The 15,647-nt window shown below is 39.9% G+C and overlaps 1 protein-coding gene across 1 annotated transcript in view; it reads left to right on the top strand.

The window, feature by feature from the left end:
* The window catches only part of GNA13 (G protein subunit alpha 13), a 48,552-nt gene extending 37,698 nt beyond the window's left edge, over nt 1–10,854 (top strand). Inside the window, exons 3-4 of the mRNA XM_012501371.2 lie at nt 1,886–1,936; nt 5,347–10,854. Of these exons, the coding sequence (XP_012356825.2) occupies nt 1,886–1,936; nt 5,347–5,919 (624 nt within the window). The 3' untranslated portion in view covers nt 5,920–10,854. The remainder of the gene's footprint in view (nt 1–1,885; nt 1,937–5,346) is intronic.
* Nucleotides 10,855–15,647: the final 4,793 nt, after the last annotated feature.

Genomic DNA, 15,647 nt, shown 5'->3' with positions numbered 1-15,647 from the left:
AGGGTAACTCTCTCCCAGTAATTCATATTTTATCTGCCAGACACTTTTGGAAGGTAGGAGGAGAGGATACAAGTTGCCTAGTACTGAGCTTTGTATAAAATTTGAATGAGGACACTAAACACAAAAAGATGTGATCAGAAGCTGTTGAGCTTACTGAGTCCAGAGACATCATCATTTGTTTCCATGTCCTCCATTTTATTTTTTAAATTTTTCTGTTTTTAATTTTTGTGGGCACATAATAGATTAATATATTTCTGGCGCACATGAGCTGTTTTGATAGAGGCATGCAATGCGTAATAATCACTCATGGAAGATAGGGTATCTCTCCCTTCAGGCATTTATCCTTTATGTTACAAACCATCCAATTATACTCTTTTAGTTATTTCTAAATGTACACTTAAATTATTAGTGACTGTAGTCACCCTGTTGTGCTATCAAATACTGGGCCATATTCATTCACTTTAACTATCTTTTGTACCTATTAGCCATCCCTACCTCCTGCCACCCCAACCCCTGCTGCCCTTCCCAGCCTTTGGTAACCATCCTTCTCTATCTCCATGGGTTCAATTGCTTTGATTTTTAGCTCCTACCAATAAGTGATAACATGCAATGTTTGTCTTTCTGTGCCTGTCTTACTTCACTTAACATAGTGACCTACAGTTCCATACCTGTTGTTGCAAATGACTGAATCCCATTCTTTTTTATAGCTAAATAGTACTCCATTTTGTATGTGTATCACGTCTTCTCTATCCATTCATCTTTTGATGGACACTTAACGCTGCTTCCAAATCTTGGCTGTTGTGAAGAGTGCCGCAGTAAACTTGGGGGTGCAGATACCTCTCTCCTCCATATACTCATTTCCTTTCTTTTGGGTATATACCTAGCAGTGCCATTGCTGGATCATATTGTGTGATCTTGAGACCAAAAAATTATAGAACTGCTACTTTCAAGCTTTGTGACTCAAAGTATGGTCCCAGGCACTCCTTGAATCGCAGAAACTGGGGTCCCACCCAGACCTACTAAACTGGAGCCTGCAGTGTGAGGAGATCTTCACATGATTCCCAGGCATACTAAATGAGGTGCTGCTTTCAGGAAGACTTGGAAGTAGCTTCAGGCAGGGGCAGTGCTGCAGCTGTAGAATCCCGCGGGAAAGTGAAACGCAGCGGGTGAGGACTAGGAGACTCGGACACAGAGCCCTTCTTTCCCAAAATAGTTCCCTCTTCTCTTTGTCCTCTGGTCAAGCGTTTTCATGTTAGGAATGTGTTCTCGTAGAGTTAGGTGTTTGAAATTGCTTGGAAGTTTCGTAGAGAAAACTGGGCTCAGAAAGAATAGGCCACTTGGGAAAAGAGCTGTTGGAGATGTGAAGCTGGCAGCACTATCCAGGACCTTCCTGAGCAAGCACGCCTGTCCATGCCTGTGGTTGGGGGATTTTGTGCAGTATTCTCACCTCATCTCTGGTTTGCTTTCTCTGAAGATAACTACCGTCACTGTTAAGCTAGAAAATGTAGACAAAAAGACTGTCACTTAAATTTTATATGTAGATTTATGTTTTATCTCAAAAGCAGTTTTCATCTTCTAATTATATGTCTTCACTGTGGATACGTAGTTATAGCAAAAAGCATGCGTGTAATCCTGTCCAAGTAGATGATCACTTGGGATATTGATTCTATTAAGCATTTGTGAAATCAGCCTGCCTTTGCAGATTTAGCAGTCTGTGACAGAGCAGACGTTTTATATGTTTTTAGGAAGGTTAGCTGTCTGAAACTGGTGACTAAACAAAGTCTGTTTGGGTTAAGTGTACAACCAGACAGTATAATATAAACTGTTATAACAAGATCTTCCATTTCTAAGCCCTAATAACTATTTGTTTTCTTCTTGTTTTTAGGGTGAATCTGTAAAATATTTCCTGGATAACTTGGATAAACTTGGAGAACCAGTAAGTATTTAAACCGAATGTTTATGTTTAGTGCCATTTGAAAGCAGAAGTCAGGATATTGACGTTAGGAGACTTAGAAAAATTATGTATTAACTGTTTGTTTCTTTGTCTTTCTCTTTTTTTTTTTTTTTTTTTTTTTTAGTAGTGGCATTCTGATTCTTCCCTGCTTTATTTAGAGTGATTGGTAGCTCAGAGTATTGAATGATTTTTATTTTTTCAAAATGAAAGTATTTTTATTGTTTAATCATGACACTTCTTTTTTCTCCCTCTAACTGTCCAGGTCTCTACCATTTTCTTGAGGAATGCTTTATCTGCTATTTCTTGGAAGTAAAACTGTTTAGAGAAAGAAGTTTATGTTTGAAAATGATATTGTGCATTATCTATTATACTTTAGTGTCTTTAGAGGTTTTTGTTTGTAAACAGAAATAGAACACAGTGGGTTCACTGATTTCCAAATCTTTTGACAAATGACATGTTCGAATTCATGCCCCCTTTGTGTCGAGTTACGGAGTAGGAGGGCTAGATTCTAAAGGCTGAAGAGACTCCACGAGGTAGGGGGAGTTGCCCTTGAAAAGAGAGTTTATCATTTTCCTGTAGGTATTCCTTGGAGCCAGCAGCTCTAAGCTGGTGCTTTGGCCAGCGGGGCCCACTGCAGGCAGAGCAGCTTCGCTTGTTTGACCTCTGTATTGGGCGTACACAGAAGAGTTCACTGGGAGAAAGGTTTCTGCTGCTTAGGAAAATTTTGAAAGCCATTGCCTTAGAGTCATCTGTTACTCTCTATATGTAGCACAGCTTCATTTGCCTCCTCATAAGGCAAGTTTCTTCTTCTTCACACAGCTAGTATGTGTGTGTCCTCATCAACATACTCTGCTCTGCCAGACTATTTAGCACTTGATTGCATGAAGTTCTGTGCTTCATGTGAAGCAGCCTTTAGACTGCTAACTAGATTATTAGCTTTAATAGAGACAATAATAGAGAACTTTTTATGGAATTACATTTTTTAAAAGCTCAGGGCCCAGCGTGTTTCTGAAGGAGCTGGCATAGGTGTATGCTGTAAATTGGTATTGCCTTCTAGAAAGCAGTCGGGTGTTAAGTATCCAGAGTCATTAAAATGTTTGTAACCTTTAACGTCATAATCGTATCCCTGATGATTTTAATCTTAGGAAATAGTCCAAAAGAAAAAAAAATATGTGCATGAGAATTTTAATTGCAGTATTTCTGTTAATTATGGCTAAAAATTGGAAACAACCTTAATGACCACTAGTAGGGGAATGTTAATGTAAAGTACAGCACTTTAATGCATTTGGTGTATTTTATTGTCTTTTAAAATGAGGTATGATTGTATCAGCATATGGAACAGTTCGCAAAATATTAAGCAAAAATGTAGAGGTAGGCTGTACGCTGTGTGCATATGCTAATTATAAGTAAAGCAGGCGTGTACGTGAACAAAAGCTAGAAGAAAACATGGAAAAGCTAACACTTGAGTCCTAGAGTTATTTAATGAATGGCTGTTGGTTGCCAGTAACTAAGAATCCACCTACTTTTTAAAAATTCTTAATTCTGGCTGGGTGCAGTGGCTCACACCTGTAATCCCAGCACATTGGGAGGCTGAGGCAGGCGGATCACTTGAGGTCAGGAGTTCGAGACCAGCCTGGCCAAAATGGCGAAACCCCGTCTTTACTAAAAATACAAAAAATTAGCCAGCCGTGGTGGTGCACACCTGTAGTCCCAGCTACTCGGGAGGCTGAGGCAGGAGAATCGCTTGAACCCGGGAGGCGGAGATTGTAGTGAGCCGAGATTGTGCTACTGCACTCCAATCTGGGCAACACAGCAAGACTCCATCTCAAAAAAATATGTATATATATATTCTTAATTCCACTGCACCATTTTGAGACAAGGAGTATTCTTGTTGTAATGAAATTTCAAAATCATATGACCTATTCAGAAGGGCATAAAGTGCAGCATTGTGAATAACAGTCAGCATTGTTTTAAATCCTGCCTTGATTTTTAAAATATTTTGACCTTGATTATAAATATTAGCTGTCCCGTTCATGTATTACCAGAAAGTTGTGTTGTAGTTTTGGAAAAATGCTAGACTGACAAGGAAGAACCAGTTACATTGCATAAGGAAGTGTGCCATCACAGAGTAGCCGGTGACTTGTGTGACCAGCAGCTTCTGTTTGTTCAGGGTCTTAGAGTTCACTGACCAAGAGTGCAGAGAAGAGCTCATTTGATCCCTACAACAACCCTCCCTCCCAGGTAGATAGGCCAAGTGTGATCACCTCCATTTCACAGACAGAGGTGCTGACACTCAGAGTAAGTGACTAGTTTGAGTTCTTGGGTCAATAAGTAAGAAAGCTAGAATATAGTTAATTATAGTAGAGAAAGGGTTTTTCACACATGTAATATAACAGCAATGGAAACATAGAAGTTCTAAGTCATGAGTGGGGTTGCACAGTAAAAGAACTTTTGGAATAGGTTAGAGAGAGGTGGGCAAAACTTGGAACTGGGAAGTGATCCTTGTGAATTGGCACTGGAATCAGATCCCATTGCTTTTTTTTTTTTTTTTTTTTTTGAGACAAAGTCTTGCTCTGTCACCCAGGCTGGAGAGCAGTGGCGTGATCTCAGCTCACTGCAAGCTCCACCTCCTGGGTTCACGACACTCTCCTGCCTCAGCCTCCCAAGTAGCTGGGACTACAGGCGCCCGCCATCATGCCTGGCTAATTTTTTTGTATTTTTAGTAGAGAAGGGGTTTCACTGTGTTAGCCAGGATGGTCTCAATCTCCTGACCTTGTGATCCACCCGTCTCGGCCTCCCAAAGTGCTGGGATTACAAGCGTGAGCCACCGCGCCCAGCCCCCATTGCTTTTAATAGAGGAACAAGGAGCAGTGTGGAGAAGGTGGATATGCAGACAGGAAGATGACTCTGGCTAGAACCGAGAGTGGCTGATAGTGGGGAGTAAGATTGCAGGTGGATATATAGCAGTGAGGGTGGGTGAGGACAATTGATAAGACTTCAGCTTAAATTTTGAGTAGTATTTCAGGGATGAAAACAAGTAGATTCTGGCCATTTGTAGTAAATTTTGAACCCGTCCTGCTAACATTTTAATGTATCTTGGCTTTTTTGCAGGGAGCACAAGTGGGGTCTTGCTATATTGCTCAGGATACTCTCAAACTCCTGGCTTCGCAAGCGATCCTCCTGCCTCAGCCTCCCAAAGTGCTGGGATTATAGGCATGACCCACCATGTCTGACCAGTCTTGGCATTTTATAATTAGCATAATCTATCTGAAAATGTCACTTGAAAGATCATTTTGTTTGCGTATCTATTCACTAGTCCAGTTAGTAGTCCATTAAAAATTGGAATTACTTCTGGATTACTAAGTATATAAAACAATTTTTTTCTTTTCCAGGATTATATTCCATCACAGCAAGATATTCTGCTTGCCAGAAGACCCACCAAAGGCATCCATGAGTATGACTTTGAAATAAAAAATGTTCCTTTCAAAATGGTTGATGTAGGTGGTCAGAGATCAGAAAGGAAACGTTGGTTTGAATGTTTCGACAGTGTGACATCAATACTTTTCCTTGTTTCCTCAAGTGAATTTGACCAGGTGCTTATGGAAGATCGACTGACCAATCGCCTTACAGAGTCTCTGAACATTTTTGAAACAATCGTCAATAACCGGGTTTTCAGCAATGTCTCCATAATTCTGTTCTTAAACAAGACAGACTTGCTTGAGGAGAAGGTGCAAATTGTGAGCATCAAAGACTATTTCCTAGAATTTGAAGGGGATCCCCACTGCTTAAGAGACGTCCAAAAATTCCTGGTGGAATGTTTCCGGAACAAACGCCGGGACCAGCAGCAGAAGCCCTTATACCACCACTTCACCACTGCTATCAACACGGAGAACATCCGCCTTGTTTTCCGTGACGTGAAGGATACTATTCTGCATGACAACCTCAAGCAGCTTATGCTACAGTGATGTACAAAAGACTTGCTGTTTTAATATCTTTTTGTGTTTTTGATGTTTTCTGTTTGTTTTGTTTTTTAAAATAGCAGTTTACAACCAGAATTAGAACAATCTTAATTCTACGTTTAACTTCTTGAAAATCTTAGTACTTTTTCTGCAGCCTTTGGTTTGTGGCTGAAAGCTGTTGAGTGACACATCGCCAAGATTTGCTGCAATGCAGGCTTTGATCTGTTTCACCGTGGCTTCTATTCAAGTCCAGTTAAAACTTCCCAGCTGACGTCAGACTAGGCATATTTCAGGCTTTAAATTATTCTATTTTTCAAACTGAATTCTGCAGTGCCAAGTATCGAAGGTGTCCTTAAATACTTTTAGGGATGAAGTTAGGAATATTCAGTTCCAAAACAAGGTATCTTCTGTCCACCTTACACATAGCAGTGATACTTGTTGCCTAACTTTATAGTGACCTCCTGTTTTGTAAGGGCTGTTAGAAAAAAGTTTGATCTAAGAAATGGCATTCTATAGATTTATAGAAGGTTTAGCCTTCATATTTTAATTGCTTGTATACACAACGGCTGTTTTGCTTTTAGATTTCTGTGTTTCTGAAGGTAATGTTCTTCCTGTTTTCAAGTTTACGTAAGGATCTTTGGTCTGATGCTGATGAAGAGTTCACAGGTGGTACGGGAGAGCAAAAGGCAAGCAAATGCTATTTACCGTGTTTTGGTCAAACGTAATGAGTGAAATAGAATTTGCCTTTCTCATATTTAATTATCATGTAGCTTAATGTACCATATGTGAAACATTCTGGCCATAACAGCAACTAAAAACTGCAAGCAACTTGGTAACAGAACTTTCTAAATAAACTTAACCTGTTCCAGAATGTCATGTATTTGACTTTTAAGCCCTATCTCAGTTGGTCAGTAAAGACCAATCCTTACTGTAGGAAATCATTGTTGTATCATCACAAACATCTATCTTTTGCTGTCCTGTCCAGTCCCATCAACTCCACACTGTGGCATTTGTGGCATCGTTTTATATGGAGTTTGCCAAGGGCAGTATTTTTCTGTCAGACTATTCAAGAAGGCATTATTTGAGGTTCCTGTTCATTCTTGGTATGTCTCTAACAGATACAGTATGTATACATTTGTATAATTGTTGTTGTTGAAAGTCCAGCTTTTTTGAGGTGTATTTTAAATGTTTTAAGGATGCTTCTAAGGATCAGTAGTAATTTTTTTAGTTCACACCTAAAGATGATTACATTGACCTCCCCCCACTGCTTACCAAATTAAAATGCGTCCACGAAGTAGCTTTGTGATCGCAGATACATTCATAGTGAACTCATCAGAATGGCTGGTTTGCAGTACTGAAATACTGTCTTGTAGGCTGTATGTAGTGCTACAATTAGAGAAACAGAAGTCCAAGGCTGGCGACAGCTTGAAAAGTCTGACAGCTTTTCTACTTTTCCTGAAAATTTTAAGACTGTGATATCTGTCATTTTACTGTATAGCTGACTGTGTACTCAGGTATTTTATTGGTCCTTGAAAGATTGGTCGTTATGGATCACCCAGCCTTTCCAAGTCAGTGGCTGTTGTTCTGTCTTGCTGTCTGATACGAGAGTAGGGCTTTTCAGTGAACTAACCAGGGATTGTTCTTGACATACCTGACTTTTCTCACATTTGAACTTCCACTCTCATTGTATCCATATAACTTCTAGCGTTTTCATGCCATGGTAATCCATGAGCTACACATACGTAGCCCGGCACCGTGATGCAGGTGTTCATGGTATCATTCATGCATGTTTGAATAGTTCTACATCTAGTGCTTCTTGCCAAAAAGAATACATTGTTTAAATTCACAAAGCATAATTGCAGTGCTAATGAATATCGGAATATGTGCACAGTAACATCTGGACTATTCAGTGGAGAGTTTGCCCATACATTTAGCAAACTGAATGGTCAAAACATGTGACTCCAGTGAGGGCTCAAGTTAGATCCCTATAGAAAGAGGACTTCATCTTACTTAAGTCATAGTTAAGATCTGTGATATGAACCATAGATATTGCCTGACAAAGCAGAAATCACCAAGTTTCCCCCTTTTGAATTACCACCAAGAAGTGTTGAAACACCAAATAGATACCATATTTTGTGCATTTGCAATTTTCTTCCCTGCTGCATGTAATGTCTCAGAATCAACATTCTTTTAAAATCTAGACTATATTTTGAGGCAATGAATTACTTACATTCACCTTAGGCTTGTTTTGACATTCAGTAGAACTTTAAGTTCAATCTAAAGGCTTCAGTCCACATTTTTTTATACGTTGTATTTTAAAAACCGTTTGAAAGGAGTCTTATACCTGTATTGTGAAAACTGAATCCTTTTGAAATACCACTATATGAAGAGAGAGATGAAATTTAGTGAACAGAATTGAAAAGGTGCTCATAATTTTCACTATGCCAACTTACCCCAGTCTCTAAAAAAGTAATTTAGATTTAAAGTTCTTTGATGTATTTGATTTTCTAAATCTTTATGGTTATGATTTGGAATAAAATGTGCCTAATCCTGTATTACATTCTGTTCTTAAATCTGAATGCCTTCTCATTTAATTCTGAAGAAATAGCACACAAGTGTCTTCACTGACCTTGAAGAAATGTATAGTATACACAGTTGCCTTATAAAACAACATAAATTTAGACCATAACTTTTATAGAGAAAGGGTTTTGTCAAATGTTTTCTGAAAATCTGAATAATTCAAAGCATGCCTCTGCCCCTTTAATATTTTTAATAACCTGCATTGTTGCTGTCTGCCAAATATTAAGTTGAAGTCTTCATTTCAGTTTTATTATCTGGAAAGGGCACTGGATTGCTCTGCAACCAAAGAAAGCAATATGGAATGAAAAAAATCCTTCACTTTTGTCTTATTTTCTTTTAAGGTGTATTGGCATGTAATCTGCATAGAGAAGGTCCTCTGGTTAGTCTCTCAAATTGAGGTTGTTTAGGGAAATCCTTATTCAGTTGGTGGCAGTGGTTGGTTTAAAGTAGAAGGAAATAAGATCACCTTAATACCAGAAATGATTAGAAGTGCTGATTTAGATTCAACAAATACCATATGTCCTTATCATTTTTTGTAAGAAGAAATTGGTTAAGTCCTAACTTTCAATGTGTACCCAAATACTTGTATTTATGCTTTTGATAAAATGTATTTTCAGCATTATTACACATCCGATTATGCCTTATTTATCTATGAAGAATGAAGTTACCATGTTATACTGTTATGTCCTAAAATTCAAATCACTATTTGAGAAACCCTCAAATTGGTGCTTTCATTATATAATGATACATTTAGACAAAACCCCAAACTAAGCCATTTGAAACAAGATTCTCTCCATTGCAATTTGTAGCAATGTTATTTCTGTGTATGTCATGAGAAGGCTAAATATCAGTGTTAATTTCTTGTTTGAATCCATGAAATCATGCCTGTAAAGCCCAAACATTTGTAACAAACTCCCTAATAAATTTAGAGAAAGTCACTCTGTTACCATTTCATTTATTTTAGTTTTGAGAAATTAAGACGAGAAGTTTTGCTCATGTCTTTTTCACTTGGAAATCTGACTTAGTACCTAGTTAATTTGTCTCTCTGCCATCATTTTAAGGTGTTCGCTTCTGTTAATCACAGATGATCTGTCCTTGTGTTGTGCTGCTTGACTAAAAGCCCTGTTTTGTTTTGTTTTGTTTTGTTTAATGATAGGATACAGGGTGGCTTTTCAGTCTAGTAAACATGAGGAGGGGAGAGATTGTGGGTGGGTGTGGTGTGTCCGCATGTCCCAAATATAGCACATGCCCATTTTTTTATGGTACGAGGTTAGAGCTTAATAAATGTATACTAGATCTTGAAGTGTAAGTCTTAAGTCTGAACATTTTAAACAAGTTGGACTTTCTGGCTTTTTCAAGTTCCATCAAGTAGATACTAGCCTTAGGCTGGTAGGTGATTAACAACATTATTTGGAGTACAGTGTTTGTACCACTAGCATTCTTATGTCTGTACTTGAACGTATAGTTAGCATTTAAGTTATGTTCACTCTTGTAGCATTCAGGTCTTACCATCTGGTTTCAAATGCGAGAGCTTATATGAACATTGTTTTGAAAGCATGAATGATATGGCAATATTTTATGGCTTGATAAGGAAAGTTTTGTGACATATACAAATCTGCTGTTAATGATGAAAGTTTACAGATGGATCAGAGTATGCTGGAACTCAGTGTGCATAAATTTTCAGTCAGTGAATATCACTGAACGTCATATACTACTTGGTATGTGACTTTGGTTTGTATTAAGAAAGCTTGTTTATAATACTTTTTGCCATAGTAAGTGATAAATTGTCCTTAATCATGCCTATTTGATGGTACTAGGAAAGAAAGGGGTAGAGATTAATTCTTGCAAAATATATGCAACAGTGCAACAAACTATGCCATTTACCTTTTACCTCTTACTTGAAGGCAGAATCGCAAAACGTTTGAAATGGCTTTTCTAAACTACCCTACTCTGGTGAGAGCTCATTTACCACAAGAAGCCTTATGAAAAAGTATATTTTGTAATAACCCCGTAGATATGTACCTAACAAAACATGACTTGTATTAGCTCTATAAAATATTTGTGGCTTAGGGTTTTGTTTTGTTTTTTTTACGTATATCTTTTTTTAACTTTCCAGGAACTAAGCACATTATCTGATAATTGTTGTAAATTTTTTTGTCAGTGCTTTAGTTCAGGATGGGCAATAAATTATTTCTAAAGGAGGTCTAAAAGTGGAAAGAATGGTTTGATTTTATAAAATGAGTTGCTAGTTCATTACAGCTTTTTACTTTTGTACGTATTTTGCAAAATATTTGCCTCTTGCTATTAATATTTGCTGTGTAAAAATTACTGACATTTAATAAACATTTGTAAATGATTCAATACTATGATGTTATTTAACAGTTTGGTAATTGTAAAGTGTAAAGCAGATACTAAAAGTTGGAAAGCAAAAGTTTCATCTAGGGACTGAGTTAAGGCACAGAAATCTACTTCAGCAGAATCCCAATGCCACTTGGCTTGAATATTAGTCTAGAAACTTCTTGCTAGAAATGGAGATGTGGACTTCTTCCAAGGAAGTTCTCAGACGCTTAATATATTTTGACAAGGGAATAGGGGAAGAGAAACCACTTGTTTTCTCTACTCCGCTTATGGCTGCTGAAACTGTATTAGGGTGTACCTGAGCTCAGTTCATCCAGCTGCGACAGTATTAATAATTCTGTTATGTCTGTTGTGATTAATGTTTGGAGACAAACCAACATTGACCACTCATCTTTTAAAAAAAAAATAAACTTCATATTAGATTATGATTTACAGAAAAATTTCAAGACAGTACAGAGTTCCCCTATACTCCACACCCCTTATGATAGTTCCCGTAGTTATCGTCTTGCATTACTTTGGTATATTTGTCATAATTAATGAACCAATACTGATAACATTATTCACTAAAACCCATACTTTGTTCTTATTTCCTTAGTTTTCCCCTAATGCCTTACTTGTGTTCCAGGATCCATCCAATACAGGACATTACATTTACTTGTCATGTCTCCTTCAGCTCTTGGTAATTAACAGACTCCTGTTTCTCAGACTTTCAGTTTTTGATTACTTTGGCAGGTGTTTTTTTGTGTTTTTTCTTTTTGAGACAGGGTCTCACTCCTGTCGCCCAGGCTGGAGTGCAGTGACCTGATCTCAGCTCACTGCAGCCTCCGCCTCCGAGGTTCAAGTGATTCTCCTGCCTCAGCCACCTAAGTAGCTGGGATTACAGGTGTGCGCCACCACACCCAGCCACTTTTTGTATTTTTAGCGATTTGCCTGCCTTGGTCTCCCAAATGGCTGGGATTACAGGCTTGAGGACTTTGGCAGTTTTGAGGAGTACTGGTCAGATATTTTGTAGAATGCCCCTCTGTTGAAATTTGTCTGGCGTTTTTCACACGATTAGACTGGGTTATGGGTTTGGGAACTAGAGAGATAAAGTATCATTCTCACCAAATCGTATCAAGTGCACCTTCTACTACTCATCTTTTCCCTTTATGCTTTCCGCTAAGTTAGCAGTTGTCAAATCACTTGGCATCTTTACACCTTTTCTTACCTGGCGTGGATTGAAAGCTATGGCTGGGCGTGGTGGCTCATGCTTGTAATCCCAGCACTTTGGGAGGCCAAGGCTGGCAGATCACTTGAGCTCACGAGTTCGAGACCAGCCTGGGCAACATGGTGAAATCCCATCTTTACAAAAATTAGGTGGGCGTGGTGGCATGGGCCTGTAGTCCCCCAGCTACTCGGGAGGCTGTGGAGGTTGCAGTGAGCCAAGATCGCGTCACTGCACTCCAGCCCGGGTGATAGATCCAGACCTTGTCTCTAAGTAAATAGATAGACAGATAAAGCTGTGCTTGTACTGTTCTTCCCCTAAAGAGAATGAAGGGCTTTCTCTTGTTGCAAAGCCGGTGTGAGGAAATGGCTGGAGGTAATGGCTGTACTCCTAGCTGCTCTGGCTCCAAACTCTGGCAAATAAAAATTCTTTTAGGTTCTCACCTCTAACATGAAATTTTACTGTTGATCTCAAGAGAAACTGGGTTAGAAAATTTGGACTTTGAGTCTAACTATTAACATCTAAAAATCTGTGACTTTGGAAACAGGTCATTAAAATCTTTCTGGGAGAGATTTAAGATCTTTAAAAATCGAAACTAGACTCACTTGATCATTTGAATCCCCAAACAAACCAAGAGGTAATTTAAAAAGCAAAAACACCTTTTTTATGCTGTTGTTGGAACAAGGGAATATATATCTGTGTAAAAAGAAACAATACAAACTATTGTGTAGCAAAGTGGGCACAATCCTGGTTAACTGGCACCGTGGGATGTCATGTCAGTACAGGATGCTCTCCCAAAATGACCTGCTGCGTTGCCCACAGAGTGGGTTGTTGAAAAGGGAGGCTTTTTGGTCCTGAGAATATAGGAAACTCAAGGTTTACAGGTTAAACCAGAGGTCTGTTTTGGTGACTTGGGAAATTTGGCAAATCCTCAAAAAGCAGATGGCCCAGGGCAGTGTTTTAAAATACATGCTATATAGGCCAGGCGTGGTGGTTCATGCCTGTAATCCCAGCACTTTGGGAGGCTAAGGTGGGCGGATCACTTGAGGTCAGGAGTTAAAGACCAGCCTAGCCAACATGGTAAAACCACGTCTCTACTAAAAATACAAAAATTAGCCAGACCTGTGGTGGGCGCCTGTAATGCCAGCCACTTGGGAGGCTGAGGCAGAATTGCTTGTATCTGGGAAGCAGAGGTTGCAATGAGCCAAGATCGTGCCATTGCACTCCAGCCTGGGCAACAAAGCGAGACTCCATCTCAAAAAAATTTTAAACAAAAATAAAGGCCGGGAGCGGTGGCTCACACCTGTAATCCCAGCACTTTGGGAGGCCTAGGCTGGCAGATCACCTGATGTCAGGAATTTGAGACCAGCCTGGCTAACACAGTGAAACCCCATCTCTACTAAAAATACAAAAACTAGCCGGGAGTGGTGGCACGCGCCTGTAGTCCCAGCAACTCAGGAGGCTGAAGCAGGAGAATCACTTTAACCCGGGATGGGGAGGTTGCAGTGAGCCAAGATTGTGCCACTGCACTCCAGCCTGGGCAACAGAGCGAGACTCCGGCTCTAAATAAATAAGTAAATAAATAAATAAAAGTACACGTAATTTTTCCTCAGAAATTAGTGGGGCCTCTAAAATACGGTATTGTGGTTGGCATAAGGGGTATCCATGAAAATGCTGTGCAAGAATATTTCACAGTGTTCCTTTTTCTTTGAAGTACACCAAGAAAACAAGGCTCAAACAAGTATGGGATACAAATTAGCCATTCAAGGAGGCTGTGTTCAGCTTCTCTGTTTGCCACAAGAATACTGAGGGAAGTTGTGTCCAGAATTAACATTTATACTGAGTGGAGGAATATGTTGATTTTTCTTTTCCCCATGAAGGTTCGTGGTAGGAAAACAAGCTATCAAGTCTTTTTTAAAGTCGATGATTCTTCCGTAATGACCTACACTGCTGCTTTAGACACACTTGATTTTCTGCCCCTGCCAACTGGTGAAGGGGAGATGCAACATAAAATGAACTGAAGGCCAAGCACTGCCGACCTTGGGGGGAGAAAAATTCGTTTCGTTTTACTTTTACGTTATTCTACGTGGAAAATCCCCAGTTCTTGTAAGCTTTGTGGGATTTAACTAGCTCATTTTACCATCAGACTTAGTTGAAATTTTATTCTGAAAAAAATGAACCTCCCCGGGCACTGGTGGCCCACGCCTGTAATTCCAGCACTTTGGGAGGCCGAGGCAGGTGGATCACCTGAGGTCAGGAGTTCAAGACCAGCCTGGCCAACATGGTGAAACCCCATCTCTACTAAAAATACAAAAATTAGCTAGGCGTGGTGGCACACGCCTGTAGTCCCAGCTGCTCAGGAAGCTGAGGCAGGAGAATCGCTTGAGCCTGGGAGGCGGAGGCTGCAGCGAGCCGAGATCACCACTGCACTCCAGCCTGAGCGACAGAGCAAGACTCAATCTCGAAAGAAATAAAGAAAAAATGAACCTCACAGCACCCACAGCTTGGCTCTATTAATGAAATTACAGATCAAGGCTAATTTTCTGCAGGCAATCCTTGCATTTGTAGCAGGTTATAGTCTGGGGGAAGATGCCATACATCGATATAAAAGGGGAATATATTCTAGATGAAGAGCCGGATGCCCAACTTAATGGAAATAAGCGTTAATCCAACACAGGAATACTGGATATTATTCCTTTCTGTAGTGAGTGAGACAGAAGAGTGTTCCAGCTCCCTGCATGGCATCCACACCATTCAGGACCCAGCATCAAACTTTATCTTTCTTTTTTTTTTTTTGAGACGGAGTCTCGCTCTGTCACTAGGCTGGAGTGCAGTGGCTCGGTCTTGGCTCACTGCAATCTCCGCCTCCCGAGTTCAGGCGATTCTGTCACCTCAGCCTCCCCAGTAGCTGGGATTACACGCATGCGCCACCATGCCTGGCTAATATTTGTATTTTTAGTAAAGACGGGGTTTCACCATGTTGGCCAGGCTTGTCTCGAACTACTGACCTTGTGATCCGCCCACCTCGGCCTCCCACAGTGCTGAGATTACATGTGTGAGCCACCATGCCCAGCTGCATCAACCTTTTTCTAACCGGCCTTCCCTTCCAGCTTCCTCCACTCTAGCTGAACTAGATGGCTTCTTTGCCCCACACCTCTTCTCTCTGGTTCTGTTTGCCACATGGCAAATCCTACTCATCCTTCAAGACCCAGTTCAAAGGAGGATATCCCAATTGCTATGCATCCTGGGCTAGAAGCAGTTCTTTCTCTGAGTACTTATCCCATGTTATTGCTTTCTCAGGGCACTTAAATCATTCTACGTTATTATTATTATTATTATTACTATTATTTATTGAGACAGGGTCTCACTCTGCCACCCAGGCTGGAGTGCAGTGGCACAATCATAGTTCACTTTCGCTTTGACCTCCCAGGTTTAACTGATCCTCCCACCTCAGCCCCTCGAGTAGCTGGGACCACAGTTATGCATCACCGCATCCGGCTAATTTTTTTTTTTTTTTTTTTTTTGTAGAGATGAGGTCTCGCTATATTGCCCAGGCTGGTCTCTAACTCCTGAGCTCAAACAATCTGCCCAC

The sequence above is a fragment of the Nomascus leucogenys genome, chromosome 19 (genome assembly GCF_006542625.1).
Source record: "Nomascus leucogenys isolate Asia chromosome 19, Asia_NLE_v1, whole genome shotgun sequence".
Lineage (NCBI taxonomy): Eukaryota > Metazoa > Chordata > Mammalia > Primates > Hylobatidae > Nomascus > Nomascus leucogenys.
This window is presented reverse-complemented; position numbering and strand designations above follow the sequence as displayed.